This window comes from Heterodontus francisci, chromosome 32, assembly GCF_036365525.1.
Source record: "Heterodontus francisci isolate sHetFra1 chromosome 32, sHetFra1.hap1, whole genome shotgun sequence".
Taxonomy (NCBI): Eukaryota; Metazoa; Chordata; class Chondrichthyes; order Heterodontiformes; family Heterodontidae; genus Heterodontus; species Heterodontus francisci.
Window position 1 is genome coordinate 52,914,698 of NC_090402.1, and position 22,496 is coordinate 52,937,193.

At 49.1% G+C, this 22,496-nt stretch overlaps 1 protein-coding gene across 4 annotated transcripts in view; it reads left to right on the forward strand.

Annotated features, from left to right (window-relative positions):
- The first annotated feature begins 3,115 nt into the window (after window positions 1-3,115).
- The window catches only part of alad (aminolevulinate dehydratase), a 38,875-nt gene continuing 19,494 nt past the window's right edge, over window positions 3,116-22,496 (forward strand). The window contains exons 1-6 of one of the 4 annotated variants that reach the window (XM_068012812.1): window positions 3,116-3,241; window positions 7,064-7,207; window positions 7,446-7,496; window positions 11,279-11,375; window positions 17,404-17,539; window positions 21,885-21,968. In XM_068012812.1, coding sequence (XP_067868913.1) covers window positions 7,092-7,207; window positions 7,446-7,496; window positions 11,279-11,375; window positions 17,404-17,539; window positions 21,885-21,968 — 484 coding nt within the window. In that variant the 5' untranslated portion in view covers window positions 3,116-3,241; window positions 7,064-7,091. Of the gene's footprint in view, window positions 3,242-3,572; window positions 3,662-6,832; window positions 6,956-6,975; window positions 7,208-7,445; window positions 7,497-11,278; window positions 11,376-17,403; window positions 17,540-21,884; window positions 21,969-22,496 lie in introns of those variants that run through there. The other 3 variants (XM_068012814.1, XM_068012815.1, XM_068012813.1) reach the window with 3 other exon arrangements.

Below are 22,496 nucleotides of genomic sequence, written 5' to 3' on the forward strand. Positions count from 1 at the left end.
TCTCTCTCTCTCTCTCAGCCTTGTGCTGGAATTCGAAGTTCTCTTTGTGACTGGAGATCCCTGGCCAATGTCTTGATGTTCTGACGTCCTGATGTTCTCCTTTGCTCTCCAAAAAAAGGTTACCTTTAAAGGTAAACATATTAAAGTGTTCGTTATGATGTGACTTTAGGTTTCAGTTCCTGAAGGGCTATACAATAGCTTCTGATGGCAGTCTATTTTGGTAAGATGAGGTATTTTCACACTTTATTGTGGTGATTGTGACTGGAGACAGGGCATCTGTGAGTGCCTTTGTTTTAGCTTATTTTTGTGTATAGCTCGCATCCATGTATGATGAGCTGTCTATAATTTCAATGTGGACAGGATTAATGAGTTCTAGTTGTAACAGACATGAATGTGTATTTTAGAGCAGGAGAAGGTGGACATCATGTGACTCCATCTTGTTGAAGGCAAGTGTACTAGTCTTTAAATTGTTTTTTTTTCACTCCAGTTTTTTTTTTGTAATTCTATCGCTGCACTTCCATGAGTGTGACATTCCCCAGTCTCGCCCTCTGAGGGACAAATGCTCACTTTAGCTACTTTTTTGTAGAAGCTTTTACTCTCTGTTTTTATATTTCTTGCTAGTTTTCTCTTGTACTCTAATTTCTCCCTCTTTTTTTAAGTCATCCAAAACTGGGCCCAATGTCCCAGGAATCTAAAACTTTCCCTCCTGCACCATCTCTCTCGCCACACATTCAGCTGCTCTATCTATCTCTTTCTGTTGTTGAGATTGGATGAAGAAGGGTTGGGAGTATCTTGAGGAGCACAAACACTGGCATAAACCTGTTGAGCCAAATGGCCTGCTTCTATGCTGGAATTTGTAATCCTTTTGAAGTTGGAGGGGGGCAAGGCCCAAAGTTTAAAATCACCAGTTTGGTTGGGATGCATTCCAGGATGCTGAGGGAAGTTAGGTGGAAATTGTGGTGGGACTGGTCATGATCTTCTGATACTCCTTAGATACAGGAATGGTGACAGAGGACTGGAGAATTGCAAATCTCTACACCCCTGTTCAAAAAGGAGCTAGGGATAACCTTGGCAACTACAGGCCAGGCAGCCTAAACGTTCAGAGACAATAACTTGAGACAAAATTAATTGGCACTTGGAAAAATATGGGTTAATAAGTGGAAAGCCAGCATAGATTTGTTAAAGGCAAATCATGTTTGAGTGATTTGTTTGAGTTCTTTTATAAAGTAACAGAAAGGTTTGTTGAGGTCAGTGCTGTTAATGTGTTTACAAATGTTCAAAAGGTGATTAATAAAACATCACATAATAGACTTGTTAGCAAAATTAAGCCCTTGGGATATAAGGAACAGTGGCTGCATGGATATGAAATAGGCTATGGGACAGAAAGCAAAGAGACTTCAGGAAGACATCGACAGACTGATGAAATGACATGAAATTTATCACAGAACTGTGAAGTGATTCATTTTGGTAGGAAGAGTGAAGGGAGGCAATATAAACTAAATGGTAAAAATTAAAAGGGGCTGTAGGAACAGAACGACTTGGAGGTGCATGTACACAAGTCTGAAGGTGGCAGGACAAGTTGAGGACTCTGGCTAAAAAGGTATATGGCTATGATTTAGAAATAGAGGCCGAGTACAAAAGCAAAGATGTCAAGGCCTTAGAGAGGGTGCAGAGGAGATTAGCATCGTGCTAGGGATGAGGGACTTCAGTTATGCGGAGAGACTGGAGAAACTTGCTCTCCTTAGAGCATAAGTTAAGTGGAAATTTGAAGGAGGTGCTCAAAACCATGAATGGTTTTGATAAAGTAAATAAAGTGAAACTTTTTTCAGTGGGAGAAGAGTTGGTAACTAGAGGACACAGATTTACGTTGTGCATTGTTATGATCTGGAACGCACTGCCTTAAAGGGTGGGGGAAACCGATCTAATAATTTGAATTGGATAATTCCTTGCAGTAGAAAAATTGCAGTACAGTGTGGAAAGAGCAGGGAAATGGAATTAATTAGATAGCTCTTTCAAAGAGCTGTCACAGCCACAAGGGAATTAAATGGCCTCCTTCTGTGCTGTATCATTCCATGATTCTATGAAGCTATGAATGGATTTGAACACGAGGATGAGAATGTTAAAATCAAGACCTTGTCGGACTGGGAGCCAATGTAGGTCAGCAAGGGAACGGAACATGGTGCAAGTTAGCATAAAGGCTGCAAAGTTTTTGATGAGTTCAAGTTTATGGAGGTTGGAAGATGGGAGGTTGGCCAAGAGAGCAATGGAATAGTTCAGTCTGGAGGCAAAAAAAGGCACGGCTGACGGCTTCAGCAGCAGATGGGCTGAGACGGGGTGGAGACGTGTGATGTTACTGAGGTGGCAGTAGGTGGTCTTGGTGATGGACTGTGATTTGCAACTATGTATAATATTACAGCTGGAAGGTCTATGACAAACAATCCGGCATGGATGCGAATGGGCCGAAAGGCCACCTTCTGTGCCGTAAATGATTCAATGACTTCAAAACGTACTTCATTGGGTGTAAAGCATCATGAAAAGTGCTATATAAATGAAGTCTGACTTTTTTGTTTCAACCAAAACTCATCACTCTGAAATTAACTGATCGATCAGGTAGAATTTCTCCAATTCAGTGTTTGCCATTATCTTGTTTGGTTCCCATTGCCAGCTTTGCACACCTGGTGTGAGCTCCATCAAGCAATGCAGCTGGATTAGGTAGTCTGCAACCTCTGGGGCACGCTTCACTGCCAATCACCAGCTTCCACACATTGCTGGAGACCAAACTATAGGGCCAGCTTTTGGCCAGGGCTCTCCTTGCCCCACTATTCAGCCTGCAGAGTCCCACACCTCATTCACCTTCCCCTGGGAGGGGCAGTAGTGTGGATACTGTGAAACTGCCTTTTGCCGTTTACCCACCAGGCCCAGAGCCGCCCACAATTCACAGCCACGCCCACTGCCCTGGCCCCGCCCCAGCTGTCTCATCGTCACCACAGCTTCGCACCCGACCATACTGATTGGCTGCACTCTTCACTGCGGATTCCAGCCGTGGTTGCGCTGAACCAATCACTCGCGCTTCCTGTCCCCGTGCGCTGCACTGTCCCCCGCGTCTCCATTCACAAATTAAAAAACCATTCACTGTGTTGTGACTCAGGCCCACTGGGGGCGGGGCCTGGGCCTGGGCCTGGGCCTGTCATTTCTTCCGGGTTATCCTGTCGTATCACAAAAGGAAGCAGCGGCGGTGGCGGTAAGAGAATTGCCGGGAAGCAGAGACTGTAATTAACTACAATGTAACCAAAACTGTAGTCAACTACAATAAACAATACTGTAATTAACTCTTATTTAACCAATAGGGACCTGGCTAGAGAGACTGTAACTTTAGTAACCAATCGGGACCTGAGTAGAGAGACTGTAATTTCAGTAACCAATAGGGAACTGGGTACAGAGACTGAACTATAGTGGCCAATAGGAAGCTGGGAACAGAGACTTGAACTGGAGTAACCAATAGGAAGCTGGGTACAGAGACTGCAACTTCAATAACCAATAGGGACCTGGGTTCAGAAACTAAATACAGTAACCAATAGGAAGCTGGGTACAGAGACTGTAACTTTAGTGGCCAGTCGGGCCTGGGTGCAGAAATTAACTACAGTAGCCAATACGGACTTGGGTAAAGAGACTGTAACTACATTAACCAATTGGGAACTGGGTTCAGAAATTAATTACAGTAACCATGAGGGAGCTGGTTTCAGAAACTAACTGCAGTAGCCAATTAGGGAACTGGGTACAGAGAATAACTAAATTAAACATTTGGGAGCTGGGTAAGGAGACTAACTTAATACAGTTCTTTTCTTTTTTTTTTCTTTTTGGGCCTCCTTATCTCGAGAGACAATGGGTAAGCGCCTGGAGGTGGTCAGTGGTTTGTGAAGCAGCGCCTGGAGTGGCTATAAAGGCCAATTCTGGAGTGACAGGCTCTTCCACAGGTGCTGCAGAGAAATTTGTTTGTCGGGGCTGTTGCACAGTTGGCTCTCCCCTTGCGCCTCTGTCTTTTTTCCTGCCAACTACTAAGTCTCTTCGACTCGCCACAATTTAGCCCTGTCTTTATGGCTGCCCGCCAGCTCTGGCGGATGCTGGCAACTGACTCCCACGACTTGTGATCAATGTCACACGATTTCATGTCGCGTTTGCAGACGTCTTTATAGCGGAGACATGGACGGCCGGTGGGTCTGATACCAGTGGCGAGCTCGCTGTACAATGTGTCTTTGGGGATCCTGCCATCTTCCATGCAGCTCACATGGCCAAGCCATCTCAAGCGCCGCTGACTCAGTAGTGTGTATAAGCTGGGGGTGTTGGCCGCTTCAAGGACTTCTGTGTTGGAGATATAGTCCTGCCACCTGATGCCAAGTATTCTCCGAAGGCAGCGAAGATGGAATGAATTGAGACGTCGCTCTTGGCTGGCATACGTTGTCCAGGCCTCGCTGCCGTAGAGCAAGGTACTGAGGACACAGGCCTGATACACTCGGACTTTTGTGTTCCGTGTCAGCGCGCCATTGTCCCACACTCTCTTGGCCAGTCTGGACATAGCAGTGGAAGCCTTACCCATGCGCTTGTTGATTTCTGCATCTAGAGACAGGTTACTGGTGATAGTTGAGCCTAGGTAGGTGAACTCTTGAACCACTTCCAGAGCGTGGTCGCCAATATTGATGGATGGAGCATTTCTGACGTCCTGACCCATGATGTTCGTTTTCTTGAGGCTGATGCTTAGGCCAAATTCATTGCAGGCAGACGCAAACCTGTCGATGAGACTCTGCAGGCACTCTTCAGTGTGAGATGTTAAAGCAGCATCGTCAGCAAAGAGGAGTTCTCTGATGAGGACTTTCTGTACTTTGGACTTCGCTCTTAGACGGGCAAGGTTGAACAACCTGCCCCCTGATCTTGTGTGGAGGAAAATTCCTTCTTCAGAGGGTTTGAACGCATGTGAAAGCAGCAGGGAGAAGAAAATCCCAAAAAGTGTGGGTGCGAGAACACAGCCCTGTTTCACACCACTCAGGATAGAAAAGGGCTCTGATGAGGAGCCACCATGTTGAATTGCGCCTTTCATATTGTCATGGAATGAGGTGATGATACTTAGTAGCTTTGGTGGACATCCGATCTTTTCTAGTAGTCTGAAGAGACCACGTCTGCTGACGAGGTCAAAGGCTTTGGTGAGATCAATGAAAGCAATGTAGAGGGGCATCTGTTGTTCACGGCATTTCTCCTGTATCTGACGAAGGGAGAACAGCATGTCAATGGTCGATCTCTCTGCACGAAAGCCACACTGTGCCTCAGGGTAGACGCGCTTGGCCAGCTTCTGGAGCCTGTTCAGAGCGACTCGAGCAAAGACTTTCCCCACTATGCTGAGCAGGGAGATTCCACGGTAGTTGTTGCAGTCACCGCGGTCACCTTTGTTTTTATAGAGGGTGATGATGTTGGCATCGCGCATGTCCTGGGGTACTGCTCCCTCGTCCCAGCACAGGCATAGCAGTTCATGTAGTGCTGAGAGTATAGCAGGCTTGGCACTCTTGATTATTTCAGGGGTAATGCTGTCCTTCCCAGGGGCTTTTCCGCTGGCTAGGGAATCAATGGCATCACTGAGTTCCGATTTGGTTGGCTGTATGTCCAGCTCATCCATGACTGGTAGAGGCTGGGCTGCATTGAGGGCAGTCTCAGTGACAGCATTCTCCCTGGAGTACAGTTCTAGGTAGTGCTCAACCCAGCGGTCCATCTGTTTGCGTTGGTCAGTGATTATGTCCCCCGATTTAGATTTGAGGGGGGCGATCTTCTTGATGGTTGGCCCAAGAGCTCTCTTCATGCCATCATACATTCCTCTGATGTTTCCGGTGTCTGAGGCCAGCTGAATATGACTGCATAGGTGTTGCCAGTAGTCGTTTGCGCAACGCATAACTTAATACAGTAACCAATTGGGAACTGGGTATAGAGACTGTAACTATAGTAATCAATAGGGAGTTAAGAACAGAGTCTGTAACTAACAACAGTAACCAATAGGAAGTCCGGTATGTGCTGGTTAGAGTAACCAATTCAATAGAAACCAGTTCTGCTGGTTTCTGTACTGTCTGCAGAGTGCTTCAAGGTACTGTGTTTGGATGAGATCCTTAAAACTGCTCTGTTTGATAATCGCTGAAGGTGCAGCCTGGTAATTTTGGTCAGTAAAGGGAACTACTCATTACAAAGGTCGAAACAACTCAGTTCTTTATGATTCCCTGGGCTGCGACTTTGATATTATTATCACAACTGTACCGAAAAGAAAAACCTTGCTCTCAGATTTGGTTTATGCTGACAAAGTCCCATTCATTGCTCATCCATGAATGTGCGTCTTTTTACAACTGAGTAGCTTGCTCGGGTGGAAGAGATAGCATTCGGAGTTAACCAGTTAGTGTGGGACAGACCGGTAGAAGTGGCAGGTTTCTTTCCCTCCAGGACAGCAATTAATCTGTTGGCTTTTTGAAAAAAATTGGCAGTTTTTACAGTCATTTTTCAGGCACAAGCTCATAAATAACCTGAATTTAGTTTCACAATGCTGTGGTGGGATTTGAACCCACAGATTTCTGGGATACAGGTCCAGTGGCAGCGCCACAGTGCCCCTTAAATTAACATACAGCTCTCCGAGGAAGAGATATCTCTGAGCCAGTCCTGTCAGTGTAAAGAATCATGACAGCTGGTAATCAACTTTCTGCTTTCAACTACAGCAAGCTCCTGATTGCCAGGAAATGTTGAAGATTTGTGCAGTGAAGAAAACATTTGAAGTTCAGTTCTGACCCTGTGAAGTGTTCATTTGCAGTAGAGATGGAAATGTCAAGACAGGGGAAAGAGAGTGGGAGTGACACTTAATGCAAGGCGGGGTGGAGTGGTCATGTTACTGATCTGTGGGCTGCTGTCTGCTGAGGAGCTTAGACACCTCCCCCTGGTATGTTTGAAGTTTTCTGGTCTGACTTCCAGTGCTGCTAGCGTGGGTCTGGGCTTTGTCTGTCTTTCTTGTCTTTAGTTTTCCCATTGTGTTTTACTGTGTTTGTAGATTCCTGAGTTTCCTCCAGAGTGTAAGCATGCTGCAGACAGAATCGCTCTTACACAGTGGCTACTCACACCCCCTGCTCCGTGCCTGGCAGTGCTGTGCCACCACCTTCAATGCAAACAGCCTCATCTACCCCATCTTTGTAACGTAAGTGCCATTGAAAGGGAGTGAGAAGGAGTGCGACCCTGAGATTGTTATGATTTTAAGAAAAGGGAGTCGGGCAAATATTTACGTGGAGTAGTAAACCAAATCTGTTGTGCTGTTGATATAGTAATGCTGCGATTGGTCCTGGAGCTCTGGTCAACCAAGGCCCAGGACAGGTGCTGGCTTCATGTTAGTGCTCTGTGACATTGCCTAACTGACATTTACTGTCTATCTGTTTCAGTGATGATGCCAATGCTGTTGAACCTATTGCAAGCCTCCCAGGACAGGCCAGGTAGGAAAAACTCTCATGCATAGTGTTCTTGGAGTGAGGAGATGAGTGGACGCAGTGAGGGAGAGGGAAGTGGAAGGTTTGATATCTAAGTGATCCTGATCACTGTATCCCCGTTTGATGGGCTGCTTTTTCTTCACAGCATTGGAGACTAATGATGTTCCCCTGAAAACTACTTTAAAATGAACTGCCATTTTTGAGGACAGTATCTTGGGAAGTGTCCCTAAATTCACATCTTTCCACAAGACTACAAAGCACCTTCTGTTCCTCAGCTCCTCTCCTGTCAACAATTTCCAGTTTATATGATGGAAATTATTTATATTTCTTTAGTGTAGAGAAGATGTAGGGATGTTGCCCTTTGTGGTCTGGGTACTTCTCCTGTCTTGTGAAAGTGGCATTTGAGGATTGTCCCTTGTATTGGAAGATAGTGTGTGTGTGTGTGTGTAGCCCCACAGGAAATAAATCCCGCTAACCCTCTCCACACGCACCCCCAACAACCATCTCACCCCCTCTCTCATACTCACACCCCTACTCCCTCTCTCTCATTTTTGCCCCTCACCCTCTCTCTCATTCACCGCCCCCATTCACCCCTCTCGCTCTCTCTCTCACCCCCTCACTCTTACACACCCCCCTACTTCTCTAACACCCTCCCCCCGCTACCTCTTTGTCTCACCTTCTCTCTTGTCCTTCTTTCTCTCTCTCTCGCCTGTCTCTTTCTCTATCTCTCTCAACACCCTCTCTGTCACTCCTAGACACTTTCTCTGTCACTAACACCCCCCCCCCCACCACTGTCATCCTCTCTCTCTCATCATCTCCCCATTCACTCTCAAGTACTCCAGATGTGGTCTAACCAGGGCTTCGTATAGCTGTAGCAAAACTTCACCTTTATATTCTAGCCCTCTAGTTAAAAAGATTAACATTCCATTAGCCTTTTCGTACCTCAAAATTTAGTGATCTATGTACATCTATTATTTTCCTTGAAGCAGCAATGGGATTTGCCTGTTCTCACTGTGAATACAGTCTATTGCTTATTCATGTATTTTACCTTATACTATCTAGTGAGGTTGTAAAGATAGCAGCAAAACCTGTTGGAAGGCAGGCAGACAGTATAGTAATAATCTTTGGATCAACCAAACAGTGCATGGTAAGAAGCTGTCCCAGCTGGTGACTGTGTCTGTGTGGAAGCTGATATGCCCTTACCCTGGGGCTCCCCACTCTCTTGTGTATGTTGCTGGATGCAGATAGATGTGGACAGTGACATAGCAGAGCTCTCTTCCTCTCAGTCACAGTAACCTTGCAGCTGGGCAGCCTTATCCTGCTGTCCAGCATCAGCTTGTGGGCGCGGCTCACTCCAGATATGTCACTGGGTTTTCTGATATGATCCTGGGAGTTCACCCTGACAGCCCAAAGCCAAGAGGTAAACTGATGTGTGGCCAGGACTGCAGATTGAGAGCAGCCTCTGCTGTTCACTGCAAACTGCCGGGTCTCTCTGGTAGTCCGATTAAAATTGACCCAGTGACGGGCTGTTTCTGGGTTAGTTCACTAATCTGGATTCATATGGGTATAGACTGAAATTTTCAACATGAAAATCTTACTTCTGCAAATATATTTTAAATATTTCTGCTGCTGTAAAGTAAGCTACAAAGTAACTGCTTTTCTCTACACAGTCCTGGGTGACAGCCAACCCACCCTCAACCCCCCTCCCCCCACCCCCCCTTGCTAAACCGGCAGGACCCACCCCCTTGTTAATCTGGGAGGAACAGCCCCTTCGCTAACTCGGGGTATCCTCTCCCTTGTTATCCCAGGGGAACACACCATCCAGCCTCCTTGCTATCCTAGGGGACACCCTCCCCCTGCTACCTCGGGATCCCAGGAGAGTGCCTCCCCCCCCCCCCCACCTCGGGATCCCAGGAGAGAGCCCCCTCCAATCCCAGGAGAGCCCCACCCCCCCGACCAGTATCCCAATGGAACCCTCCATTGCTCCCTCGCTTTCCCAGGGGAACCACCCTCATTATCCCAAGGGAGCTCCTCTCTTGCAATCCTGGGGGGAATCCCCTTCATCATCCTGGGGGAACTCCCTTTTCCTATACCAGGGGAACATGCCTCACCTTGCTAACCCTGGGGAGCCCGCCCCCTTACTAACCCAGGGTGGGAACCCCCACCTCAATATCCCGGGCGTATTCCTATCTCACTATATGGAAAGGGGTTGGTCCCCCACCTTGCTATCCCAGGGGAATGCCGCCACCCCCAGCATCGCTCACCTGGGGGAACTTGCCCTCTTGCTAATCTGGGCGGAGCCACCGCCTTACTATCTCAGGAGAACCACCCCTCCTGCTATCTCGGGGAACCCTCCCTCATTTTCCTGGGCAAACCCACCTCCTAACTCAGGGGGAACCCCTCCATTGCTGTCCTAGGGAATCCACCCCCCCATCTCGCTATCCCGGGGGAAACCCCACCTCGCTATCCTGAGGGAATTCCTATTCCTTCAACGTCCCGAGGGAGCCAAAACACTCTACAATTGCAGCAAGACTTCTCTTGTTCTCCAACCCCCTTGTAGTAAAGGCCTTCATAATTGCTTGCTGTACCTGCGTGTTAACTTTGTGTTTTGTGAACAAGGACATCCAAGTCCCTATGAACGTCAACATTTAATAGTTTCTCACTATTTAAAAAATATTTAGTTTTTAATTTTTCCTACCACTTCACATTTCACATATTGTACTTCATGTTCCACCTTCTGGCCCACTCACTTAATGTATCTACATACCTTTGCAGACTCAGGGCCTGATTTTAACTCTTATGCAAATGAATGGGTTTTGAATGGTTAAGATCTGTCCTATTTATGTCCTCCTCACAGCTTCTGCAAACTTGGATACGTTGCATTCGGTCCTTTCATTTAAGTCATTAATATAAATCGTAAAAAGCTGAGGTCCCAGCACTGATCCTTGCATCACCTGAAGATGACCTGTTTATTCCTGCTCCATTTTCTGTCCTTAACCATTCCTCTATCCATGCTAATATATTACCCCCAATTCCCCTGATTTCTTGTGCAACAACCTTTTATGTGGCACCCTATCGAATGCCTTTTGAAAATCCAATTCTACTACATCCACTGGTTCCCTTTTTATCTATCCTGCTCGTTAGACTCTCAAAAATCTCTCATAGATTTGTCAAACACTATTTCCCTTTCATAAAAAATGTTGACTCTGCCTAATCCTATGATTTTCTAGGTGTGTTATTACCATTTCTTTAGTAATGGCTTCTAGCATTTGGCTGTTTTCTCTCTCCCTCCTTTCTTGAAAAGTGGTGTTAAATTTGCTAACTTCCAATCCGCTGGGACCATTCCAGAATCTCAGGGATTTTGGAAGATCACAACCAATGCTTCCACCCTTCCAAAGAAGGGTCACTGACCCGAAACGTTAATTCTGCTTCTCTTTCCACAGATGCTGCCAGACCTGCTGAGTGGTTCTAGCATTTCTTGTTTTTATTTCAGATTTCCAGCATCCACAGTATTTTGCTTTTATTTCAATGCTTCCGCCATCTCTGCAGCCACCTCTTGAACCCCACCCTGTAGGCCATCAGGTCCAGCAGATTTGTCAGGTTTTATTTAGTCCCATTAATTTCTCCAGTACTTTTTCTTTGCTAATATTAATTCTTTCACTGTAAGTGGGTGGATTATTATGAAGTGCATTTCCCACTTTGTTTAAGCAGGGCTGGTGTGATGGGTGCAGGCTTGGTGTAATCCAAAGGTGTTTGTCTCAGGGTTTCATTCTGTGCTTGTTTCCCAGGTATGGTGTCAATAAACTGGAGGCGATGCTGCACCCCCTTGTGGACGAAGGCCTGGGTTGTGTGTTGATCTTTGGAGTTCCAGCCAAACTCACTAAGGTAGGGCTCAAAGCAACCACTGTTCTCAGGTGGAGCTAGCCCTGGGGAGGAGAGTCCCAGCATTATGCTGTCCACTTTACTACAGTGTACCTGCATACCTTAATAAACATTATATTTTGTGCTAGTGAGAGCTTGCTGAAGCCCAAAAGAACAAACTTACATTTATGTCACGCCTTTCACACCTCAGGATTTCCCAAAACATGACGCAACCAATCAGCAATGTTTTTGGAGTGTGGCCACAATCCTTGTATGGTAGCCAGTTTGGTGCACAGTAAGATTCCACAAACAGCAGTGAGCCAAAAGCCCTGATGATCTGTTTTGATGGTGTTGGTTGAAGGATAAAAACTTCACAGTTTGAAAAAGCACAATTTGAGCACTGTTCCGCAGAAGAATCATTCATAGATTATCTACTAAGGACAACTGAAAGCATTAAACACTGCATTACTGACACTCTTTGTTTCAGGTAGATGTAGTCAGCTGGAGACACTATTCCCAGTGGTTTTTGTCATTTACTGCGATATGCTGGCTGTCACTTCTGCCTCTCCTGCTGAGACAGCACCAGCTGAGTTTGAGGTGAACTGAAGTGCCAGCTTGGCTCAGTTTGTTGTCCTCATTTGTGTCTTGAGTCAAAAGGTTGTGAGTTGAGATGCCACCCAAGTCTATTTTTTTTTTTAGAATTAGAACATTACAGCGCAGTACAGGCCCTTCGGCCCTCGATGTTGCGCCGACCTGTGAAACCATCTGACCTACACTATTCCATTTTCATCCATATGTCTATCCAATGACCACTTAAATGCCCTTAAAGTTGGCGAGTCGACTACTGTTGCAGGCAGGGAATTCCACGCCCTTACTACTCTCTGAGTAAAGAAACTACCTCTGACATCTGTCCTATATCTATTACCCCTCAACTTGAAGCTATGTCCCCTCGTGTTTGCCATCACCATCCGAGGAAAAAGACGCTCACTATCCACCCTATCTAACCCTCTGATTATCTTATATGCCTCTATTAAGTCATCTCTCCTCCTCCTTCTCTCCAACGAAAACAACCTCAAGTCCCTCAGCCTTTCCTCGTAAGACCTTCCCTCCATACCAGGCAACATCCTAGTAAATCTCCTCTGCACCCTTTCCATAGCTTCCACATCCTTCCTATAATGCGGTGACCAGAACTGCACGCAATACTCCAGGTGCGGTCTCACCAGAGTTTTGTACAGCTGCAGCATGACCTCGTGGCTCCGAAACTCGATCCCCCTACTAATAAAAGCTAACACACCATATGCCTTCTTAACAGCCCTATTAACCTGGGTAGCAACCTTCAGGGATTTATGCACCTGGACACCAAGATCTCTCTGTTCATCTACACTACCAAGAATCTTCCCATTAGCCCAGTACTCTGCATTCCTGTTACTCCTTCCAAAGTGAATCACCTCACACTTTTCCGCATTAAACTCCATTTGCCATCTCTCAGCCCAGCTCTACAGCCTATCTATGTCCCTCTGTACCCTACAACATCCTTCGGCACTATCCACAACTCCACCGACCTTAGTGTCATCTGCAAATTTACTAACCCACCCTTCTACACCCTCTTCCAGGTCATTTATAAAAATGACAAACAGCAGTGGCCCCAAAACAGATCCTTGCGGTACACCACTAGTAACTAAACTCCAGGATGAACATTTGCCATCAACCACCACCCTCTGTCTTCTTTCAGCTAGCCAATTTCTGATCCAAAGCTCTAAATCACCTTCAACCCCATACTTCCGTATTTTCTGCAATAGCCTACCGTGGGGAACCTTATCAAATGCCTTACTGAAATCCATATACACCACATCCACTGCTTTACCCTCATCCACCTGTTTGGTCACCTTCTCGAAAAACTCAATAAGGTTTGTGAGGCACGACCTACCCATCACTAAACCGTGCTGACTATCTCTAATGAACTTAATCTTTTCAAGATGATTATAAATCCTGTCTCTTATAACCTTTTCCAACATTTTACCCACAACCGAAGTAAGGCTCACAGGTCTATAATTACCAGGGCTGTCTCTACTCCCCTTCTTGAACAAGGGGACAACATTTGCTATCCTCCAGTCTTCCGGCACTATTCCTGTCGACAATGACGACATAAAGATCAAGGACAAAGGCTCTGCAATCTCCTCCCTCGCTTCCCAGAGCATCCTAGGATAAATCCCATCTGGCCCAGGGGGCTTATCTATTTTCACACTTTCCAAAATTGATAACACCTCCTCCTTGTGAACCTCAATCCCATCTAGCCTAGTAGCCTGAATCTCAGTATTCTCAACAACATTTTCTTTCTCTACTGTAAATACTGACGCAAAATATTCATTTAACACTTCCCCTATCTCCTCTGATTCCACACACAACTTCCCACTACTATCCTTGATTGGCCCTAATCTAACTCTAGTCATTCTTTTATTCCTGATATACCTATAGAAAGCCTTAGGGTTTTCCCTGATCCTATCCGCCAATGACTTCTCGTGTCCTCTCCTTGCTCTTCTTAGCTCTCCCTTTAGATCCTTCCTGGCTAGCTTGTAGCTCTCAAGCGCCCATATGAGCCTTCACGTCTCATCCTAACATAAGCCTTCTTCTTCCTCTTGACAAGCGCTTCAACTTCTTTAGTAAACCACGGCTCCCTCGCTCGACAACTTCCTCCCTGCCTCACAGGTACATACTTATCAAGCACACACAGTAGCTGCTCCTTGAATAAGCTCCACATTTCGATTGTTCCCATCCCCTGCAGTTTCCTTCCCCATCCTACGCATCCTAAATCTTGCCTAATCGCATCATAATTTCCTTTCCCCCAGCTATAATTCTTGCCCTGCGGTATATACCTGTCCCTGCCCATCGCTAAGGTAAACCTAACCGAATTGTGATCACTATCACCAAAGTGCTCACCTACATCTAAATCTAACACCTGGCCGGGTTCATTTCCCAGTACCAAATCCAATGTGGCATCACCCCTGGTTGGCCTGTCTATATACTGTGTCAGAAAACCCTCCTGCACACACTGGACAAAAACTGACCCATCTAAAGTACTCGAACTATAGTATTTCCAGTCGATATTTGGAAAGTTAAAGTCCCCCATAACAACTACCCTGTTACTCTCGCCCCTGTCGAGAATCATCTTCGCTATCCTTTCCTCTACATCTCTGGAACTATTCGGAGGTCTATAAAAGACTCCCAACAGGGTAACCTCACCTCTTCTGTTTCTAACCTCGGCCCATACTACCTCAGTAGACGAGTCCTCAGACGTCCTTTCTGTCGCTGTAATACTCTCCTTGATTAACAATGCCACACCCCCCCCTCTTTTACCATCTTCTCTGTTCTTACTGAAACATCTAAATCCCGGAATCTGCAACATCCATTCCTGCCCCTGCTCTACCCATGTCTCCGAAATGGCCACTACATCGAGATCCCAGGTACCAACCCATGCTGCAAGCTCACCCACCTTACTCCGGATGCTCCTGGCGTTGAAGTAGACACACTTTATACCAGGTTCTTGCTTGCCAGTGCCCTCTTGCGTCCTTGTAACCATATCCCTGACCTCACTACTCTCAACATCCTGTACACTGGCACTACAATTTAGGTTCCCATTCCCCTGCTGAATTAGTTTAAACCCCCCCGAAGAGCACTAGCAAATCTCCCCCCCAGGATATTGGTACCCCTCTGGTTCAGGTGAAGACCATCCTGTTTGTAGAGGTCCCACCTACCCCAGAAAGAGCCCCAATTATCCAGGAAACCAAAACCCTCCCTCCTACACCATCCCTGCAGCCACGTGTTCAACTCCTCTCTCTCCCTATTCCTCACTTCGCTATCACGTGGCACGGGCAACAACCCAGAGATAACAACTCTGTTTGTTCTCGCTCTAAGCTTCCACCCTAGCTCCCTGAATTTCTGTCTTAAATCCCCATCTCTCTTCCTACCTATGTCGTTGGTGCCTATGTGGACCACGACTTGGGGCTGCTCCCCCTCCCCCTTAAGGATCCCAAAAACACGATCCGAGACATCACGAACCCTGGCACCTGGGAGGCAACATACCAACCGTGAGTCTCTCTCGTTCCCACAGAACCTCCTATCTGTTCCCCTAACTATGGAGTCCCCAATGACTAATGTTCTGCTCCTCTTCCCCCTTCCCTTCTGAGCAACAGGGACAGACTCTGTGCCAGATACCTGTACCCCATTGCTTACCCCTGGTAAGTCGTCCCCCGCAACAGTATCCAAAACGGTAAACCTGTTGTTGAGGGAAACGGCCACAGGGGATCCCTGCACTGCCTGCTGGTTCCCTCTCCTTCCCCTGACGGTAACCCATCTACCTACTTCTTTTACCTGAGGTGTGACTACCTCCCCATAACTCCTCTCAATAACCTCCTCCGCCTCCCGAATGATCTGAAGTTCATCCAGCTCCAGTTCCCTAACGCGGTTCTCGAGGAGCTGAAGTTGGGTGCACTTCCCACAGATGCAGTCAGCAGGGACACTCTTGGCGACCCTTACCTCCCACATTCTGCAGGAGGAACATACAACTGCCTTAACCTCCATTCCCACTATTCTAAATTCCCAACAAATCTACTGAAAAACCAAAAACAAAAAGTCAAAACTTGCGAGGTTAGCAATCCAACGGACAGAACTTCTTAAATACAAAGCTTACCTTATCAACACACCAGAGTCCTTTTTTTTGGTTAGAGGAGGAGGGTGGGTGGGAGACACTACACGTGTAGTGTCTCGGGTACAGCCACCACACAAATATATACTTTTTACTTACCCAGCAGTCCCCTGGTCCTCCGAAAACAAAAGGGAATTCACTTTTAAACTTGCACTGAAATTGACTTCACAGCTGTAAGTCCGCTCCCGCACCTCCGTTACTATCAAAGCTGCAGTCACCGAAACTAAAACTATGAGCACATAATCTAGGCTGCTTCAGTTGGCAGCACTTGTGCCTTCAAGTCAGAAGGTCATAAGTTCAGGTCCCACATTAGATACTTGAGCACAAAATCTTGGCTCAGTGATAATACTGAGGGAGTGCTGCACTGTTGGAGGTGCCGTCTTTCAGTTGAGCTGTTAAACCGAGGCCCTGTCGGCCTTTTCAGGTGGATGTAAAAGATCCCATGGTGCTATTGGAAGAAGTGTGGGGGTGTTCTCCCCGGTGTCATGGACAATAGTTATTCCTAAAAACAACACTTAAAGCAGATTAACAGGTCATTGCTGTTTGTGGGATCTTGCTGTGTGCAAATTGGCTGTTGTGTTTCCTACATTACAGCAGTAACTCCACTTCACAAAGTACTTCATTGGCTGTAAAGTGCTTTGGATTGTCCTGAGGTTGTGATTTGAATGCAGGGGTATATGCAATGCAGTTTGTTCATTGGTTGGGGGATTAAAGCACAGCTCTGGCTATTTATTCTGGTGATTCAGTTGGGTACTGAAGATCCCACAGCACTATCCAAGAAAGAACAGAGATTTCTCCTGGTCCTCTGGTTGATACTTCACTCTCAATCAACAGCAGCAAAAAAAAAAACCCTGTTCTATTTGCTTACTGAATAGTTTATTGTGTGGCACTTTGGAGAGATGTTTCGATGCTGTGTGATGTGTTGGTATAAGTCAGACTGTTGGAAAGTCACCTCCTAAGGGGTCAGTGCAAAGAAACCAGTTCAAAACTGTTTTCCAGTTTAATCTCCCATCTGCCACGTTTCCTGTTCTTCACATTATTGCTATATAGTACTACAGGACACCACACAGAATCACAATCAGGAGAAAGTATAATTTCTCTCTGAATCTAAGCCATGCTGTAAATGTCCAATGAGTGCTTGATGGGCCAGTGTAGAGGGAGCTTCACTGTGTGTGTGTGTGTGTGTGTGTGTGTGAGAGAGAGAGATATCGAGAGGATCCTTTCATTCAAAAGCATGTTTGTGCAGTATTGAGAAGACTCTGGTTTGAGGCTGGGTAATAAGAGAGTCAAGTCGATCAGCTAGTGATTTGCTAGCAGTCAGTGTCAGTAAGGCTGTGTTTTCTTTGACAGGATGAGAGAGGGTCCGGAGCTGACTTAGACGATACCCCAGCCATCCTGGCCATTAAAAAGCTGCGGAAAACCTTCCCGATGCTGGTAATTGCCTGCGACATCTGTCTCTGCCCATACACTTCCCATGGGCACTGTGGTAAGCAAACATTGGGCATTAAAACCTTCCTCTTTCTGCACTGATCTTAGTGGGGACCAAGCTCCTCCTACATCTCAGCTCCAGCTTACAAAACGGAATGCTTCAAATGTACAGAGACAGCAGGCCAGCCTGAAGCTGGTGGATCAGACGGTGGGTGAGGGGCACTGCGTGTCTGGGCCAGGCCAGCCAGGTTTGTTTCCCTTCATTCATGGAATGTGAGCATCATTGACAAGGCCAGCATTTATTACCCATCCCTTATTGACCTTGAGAAGGTGGTGGTTGAGCTGCCTTCTTGATCTGCTGTAGACCTTGGGGTGTAGGTATACCCACAGTGCTATTGGGAAGGGAGTTCCAGGATCTTGACCCAGTGACAGTGAAGGAACAGCGATATAGATCCAAGTCAGGATGGTGAGTAGCTTGGAGGGGAACTTGCAGGTGGTGGTGTTCCCTTGCTTCTGCTCCCTTGTCCTTCTAGGTGGTAGAGGTCGTGGGTTTGGAAGATGCTGTCGAAGGAGGCGTGGTGAGTTGCTGCGGTGTATCTTGTAGATGGTACACACAGCTGCCACTGTGTGTCGGTGGTGAAGGGAGTGAATGTTGAAGGTTCTGGATGGGGTGCCAATCAAGTTGTCTGCTTTATCCTGGATGATGCTGAGCTTCCTGAGTGTTGTTGGAGCTGCACCCATCCAGGCAAGTGGAGAGTATTCCATCACACTCCTGACTTGGGGAGACAGGAGGTGAGTTACTTGCCACAGAATTCCTAGCCTCTAACCTGCTCTTGTAGCTACAGTATTTATGTGGCTGGTCCAGTTCAGTTTCTGGTCAATGGTAACCCCCAGGATGTTGATAGTGGGGGACTCAGCGATGGTAATGCCATTGAATATCAAGGGGAGATGGTTAAATTCTCTCTTGTTTGAGATGGTCATTGCCTGGCATTTGTGTGGCACAAATGTTACTTGCCACTTATCAGCCCAAGCCTGGATGTTGTCCAGGTCTTGCTGCATCTGGACACAGGCTGCTTCAGCATCTGAGGAGTCACAAATGGTGCTGAACATTGTGTAATCATCAGCGAACATCCCCACTTCCGACTTTATGATGGAGGGAAGGACATTGATGAAGCAGCTGAAGATGGTTGGGCCCCGGACACGAACCTGAGGAATTCCTGCAGTGATGTCCTGGGACTGAGATAATTGACCTCCAACAACCACAACCATCTTCCTTTGTGCTAAGTATGACTCCAGCCAGCAGAGAGTTTTTCCCCGATTCCCATTGACTCCAGTTTTGCTGAGGCTCCTTGATGTTATACTCTGTCAGATGCTGCCTTGATGTCAAGGGCTGTTACTCTCGCCTCACATCTGGAGTTCAGCTCTTTTTTCCATGTTTGCACCAAGGCTACAATGAGGCTAGGAGCTGAGTGACCCTGGCAGAAACCAAACTGTGTGTCAGTGAGCAGGTGTGAGTGGGTCAGACAGTGGTCCCAGTTGTATGGGGTTGTCGGCTGGGTCATACGGTGATCCCGAGTCCCAGAGCCACTGGCACACCCCTGGAGGCCATAATGATCAGGCCTCAGCACCATAACCTCTATCAGAGTCCTGTTCAAACTAGGCCAGAACCACAGGCTGGCTGGTGGATGGGAATGAGAGTTTGCCAGCAAGAGGCCTCAGGCAGGGACTTGCAGGAACATTGCAAATGTTGTGGGGTGGGGAGGGGAGGAGAAGCAGCTCTGGCTGAGATTGGGAGAGGGGGGAACCTTGGGCAAGGAAGGCCCAAAGCCTCCTTGTAGACCTAGAGAAGCACTCCTGCACATTCTAGCCCACAATGAAATTTTAAATTTGTCAACTTTTCCTGCCTGGGCCTCATTGGACTCGTGATTCCCACCCTCCCGCCCCCCCCCCCCCCCTGCCCACTGTCCCCTGGGCAGGTCTGGCCTGATGGTGAAGCCAAATGCCAGGCCCCTGATGGCCATTACCAGGAGTTGCAGATAGGTAATGCATACCACACCTGGGGGCAATGGAGTGTAATAGGCACTGCATCTGGGGGTTAACGGAGGTACTTGGCACTGCACCTGGGGGGTGACGGGAGGTACCAGGCACTGCACCTGGGGGGTGACGGGAGGTACCAGGCACTGCACCTGGGGGTGACAGAAGGTACCAGGCACTGCACCCTTGGGTGACGGTAGGTTCCAGGCACTGCACCCGGGGGTGACGGTAGGTTCCAGGCACTGCACCCGGGGGTGACGGTAGGTTCCAGGCACTGTACCCGGGGGTAACGGAAGGTACCAGGCACTGCACCCGGGGCTGACGGTAGGTTCCAGGCACTGCACCCGGGGCTGACGGTAGGTTCCAGGCACTGCACCCGGGGGTGACGGTAGGTTCTAGGCACTGCACCCGGGGGTAACGGAAGGTACCAGGCACTGCACCCGGGGCTGACGGTAGGTTCCAGGCACTGCACCCGGGGCTGACGGTAGGTTCCAGGCACTGCACCCGGGGGTGACGGTAGGTTCCAGGCACTGCACCCGGGGGTGACGGTAGGTACCAGGCAAAGCACCCGGGGGTGACGGGAGGTGCCAGGCACTGTACCCGTGGGTAAGGGGAGGTAACAGGCACTGCACCTGGGGGTGATGGGAGGTACCAGGCAATGCACCTGGGGGTGACGGGAGGTACCAGGCACTGCACCTGGGGGTGACGGGAGGTACCAGGCACTGCACCTGGGGGGTGACGGGAGGTGCCAGGCTCTGCACCTGGGGGGTGACGGGAGGTACCAGGCACTGCACCTGGGGGTGACGGGAGGTACCAGGCACTGCACCCGGGGGTGACGGGAGGTACCAGGCACTGCACCCGGGGGTGACGGGAGGTACCAGGCACTGCACCTGGGGGGTGACGGGAGGTGCCAGGCTCTGCACCTGGGGGGTGACGGGAGGTGCCAGGCTCTGCACCTGGGGGGTGACGGGAGGTACCAGGCACTGCACCTGGGGGTGACGGGAGGTACCAGGCACTGCACCCGGGGGTGACAGAAGGTACCAGGCACTGCACCCTTGGGTGACAGGAGGTTCCAGGCACTGCACCCGGGGGTGACGGTAGGTTCCAGGCACTGCACCCGGGGGTGACGGTAGGTTCTAGGCACTGCACCCAGGGGTAACGGGAGGTACCAGGCACTGCACCCGGGGGTGACAGAAGGTACCAGGCACTGCACCCTTGGGTGACAGGAGGTTCCAGGCACTGTACCCGGGGGTAACGGTAGGTTCCAGGCACTGCACCCGGGGGTGACGATAGGTTCCAGGCACTGCACCCGGGGGTGATGGTAGGTTCCAGGCACTGTACCCGGGGGTGACGGTAGGTTCTAGGCACTGCACCTGGGGGTGACGGGAGGTACCAGGCACTGCACCCGGGGGTAAGGGGAGGTACCAGGCACTGCACCTGGGGGTGACGGGAGGTACCAGGCACTGCACCTGGGGGTGACGGGAGGTGCCAGGCTCTGCACCTGGGGGTGACGGGAGGTACCAGGCACTGCACCCGGGGGTAAGGGGAGGTACCAGGCACTGCACCTGGGGGTGACGGGAGGTGCCAGGCTCTGCACCTGGGGGGTGACGGGAGGTACCAGGCACTGCACCCGGGGGTGACGGGAGGTACCAGGCACTGCACCCGGGGGTGACATAAGGTACCAGGCAAAGCACCCGGGGGTGACAGTAGGTTCCAGGCACTGCACCCGGGGTGACAGTAGGTTCCAGGCACTGCACCCGGGGGTGACGGTAGGTTCTAGGCACTGCACCCAGGGGTAACGGGAGGTACCAGGCACTGCACCCGGGGGTGACAGGAGGTTCCAGGCACTGCACCCAGGGGTGACGGTAGGTTCCAGGCACTGTACCCGGGGGTAACGGGAGGTACCAGGCACTGCACCCGGGGGTGACGGTAGATTCTAGGCACTGCACCCGGGGGTAACGGGAGGTTCCAGGCACTGCACCCGGGGGTGACGGTAGGTTCCAGGCACTGCACCCGGGGGTGACGGGAGGTACCAGGCAAAGCACCCGGGGGTGACGGTAGATTCTAGGCACTGCACCCGGGGGTAACGGGAGGTACCAGGCACTGCACCCGGGGGTGACGGGAGGTACCAGGCACTGCACCCGGGGGTGACGGGAGGTACCAGGCACTGCACCCGGGGGTGACGGGAGGTACCAGGCACTGCACCCGGGGGTAAGGGGAGGTACCAGACACTGCACCCGGGGGTGACGGTAGGTTCCAGGCACTGCACCCGGGGGTAACGGGAGGTACCAGGCACTGCATATGGGAGTAAAAAAACAGGTAATGGGTATTATACCTGGGGGTAATTTCTCTTGGTTTGTTTGTTCTAGGAATACTCCGGGAGGATGGGACATTGAACAATGAAGCAAGCTGCCAGAGGCTGGCAGAGGTGGCACTGGCCTATGCCAAGGCAGGTGAGTGCTAAAACTGGGAGCAATGAGCCCTTTATAATGAAGCAAAGCATGGAGTGGCAGTGGGGGAGGGGGAATCAGGAAATCCCTCCTTTATCTTTCAAGTGACTATCTCAATCACACAAGTACAATGTGAGTGTGCACGATCCTTAACCTCTGCCAGCTGGGCATGAAGTGGGGTGAAAGTTCAGCTTGTCTGCTCATGAAATGAGTTTCAACAGTGTTGGCCCAGTGGCTGGCATGAGGAACAGAATTGGCAGAGCAATCATGAGAGGGTGAGTGAAGCTCATGTTGAGTTGAGTCATAGTCATAGAGAGATACAGCACTGAAACAGGCCCTTCGGCCCACCGAGTCTGTGCCGAGCAACAAACACCCACTTATACTAATCCTACATTAATCCCATATTCCCTACCACATCCCCACCATTCTCCTACCACCTACCTACAGTAGGGGCAATTTACAATGGCCAATTTACCTATCAACCTGCAAATCTTTGGCTGTGGGAGGAAACCGGAGCACCCGCTGGAAACC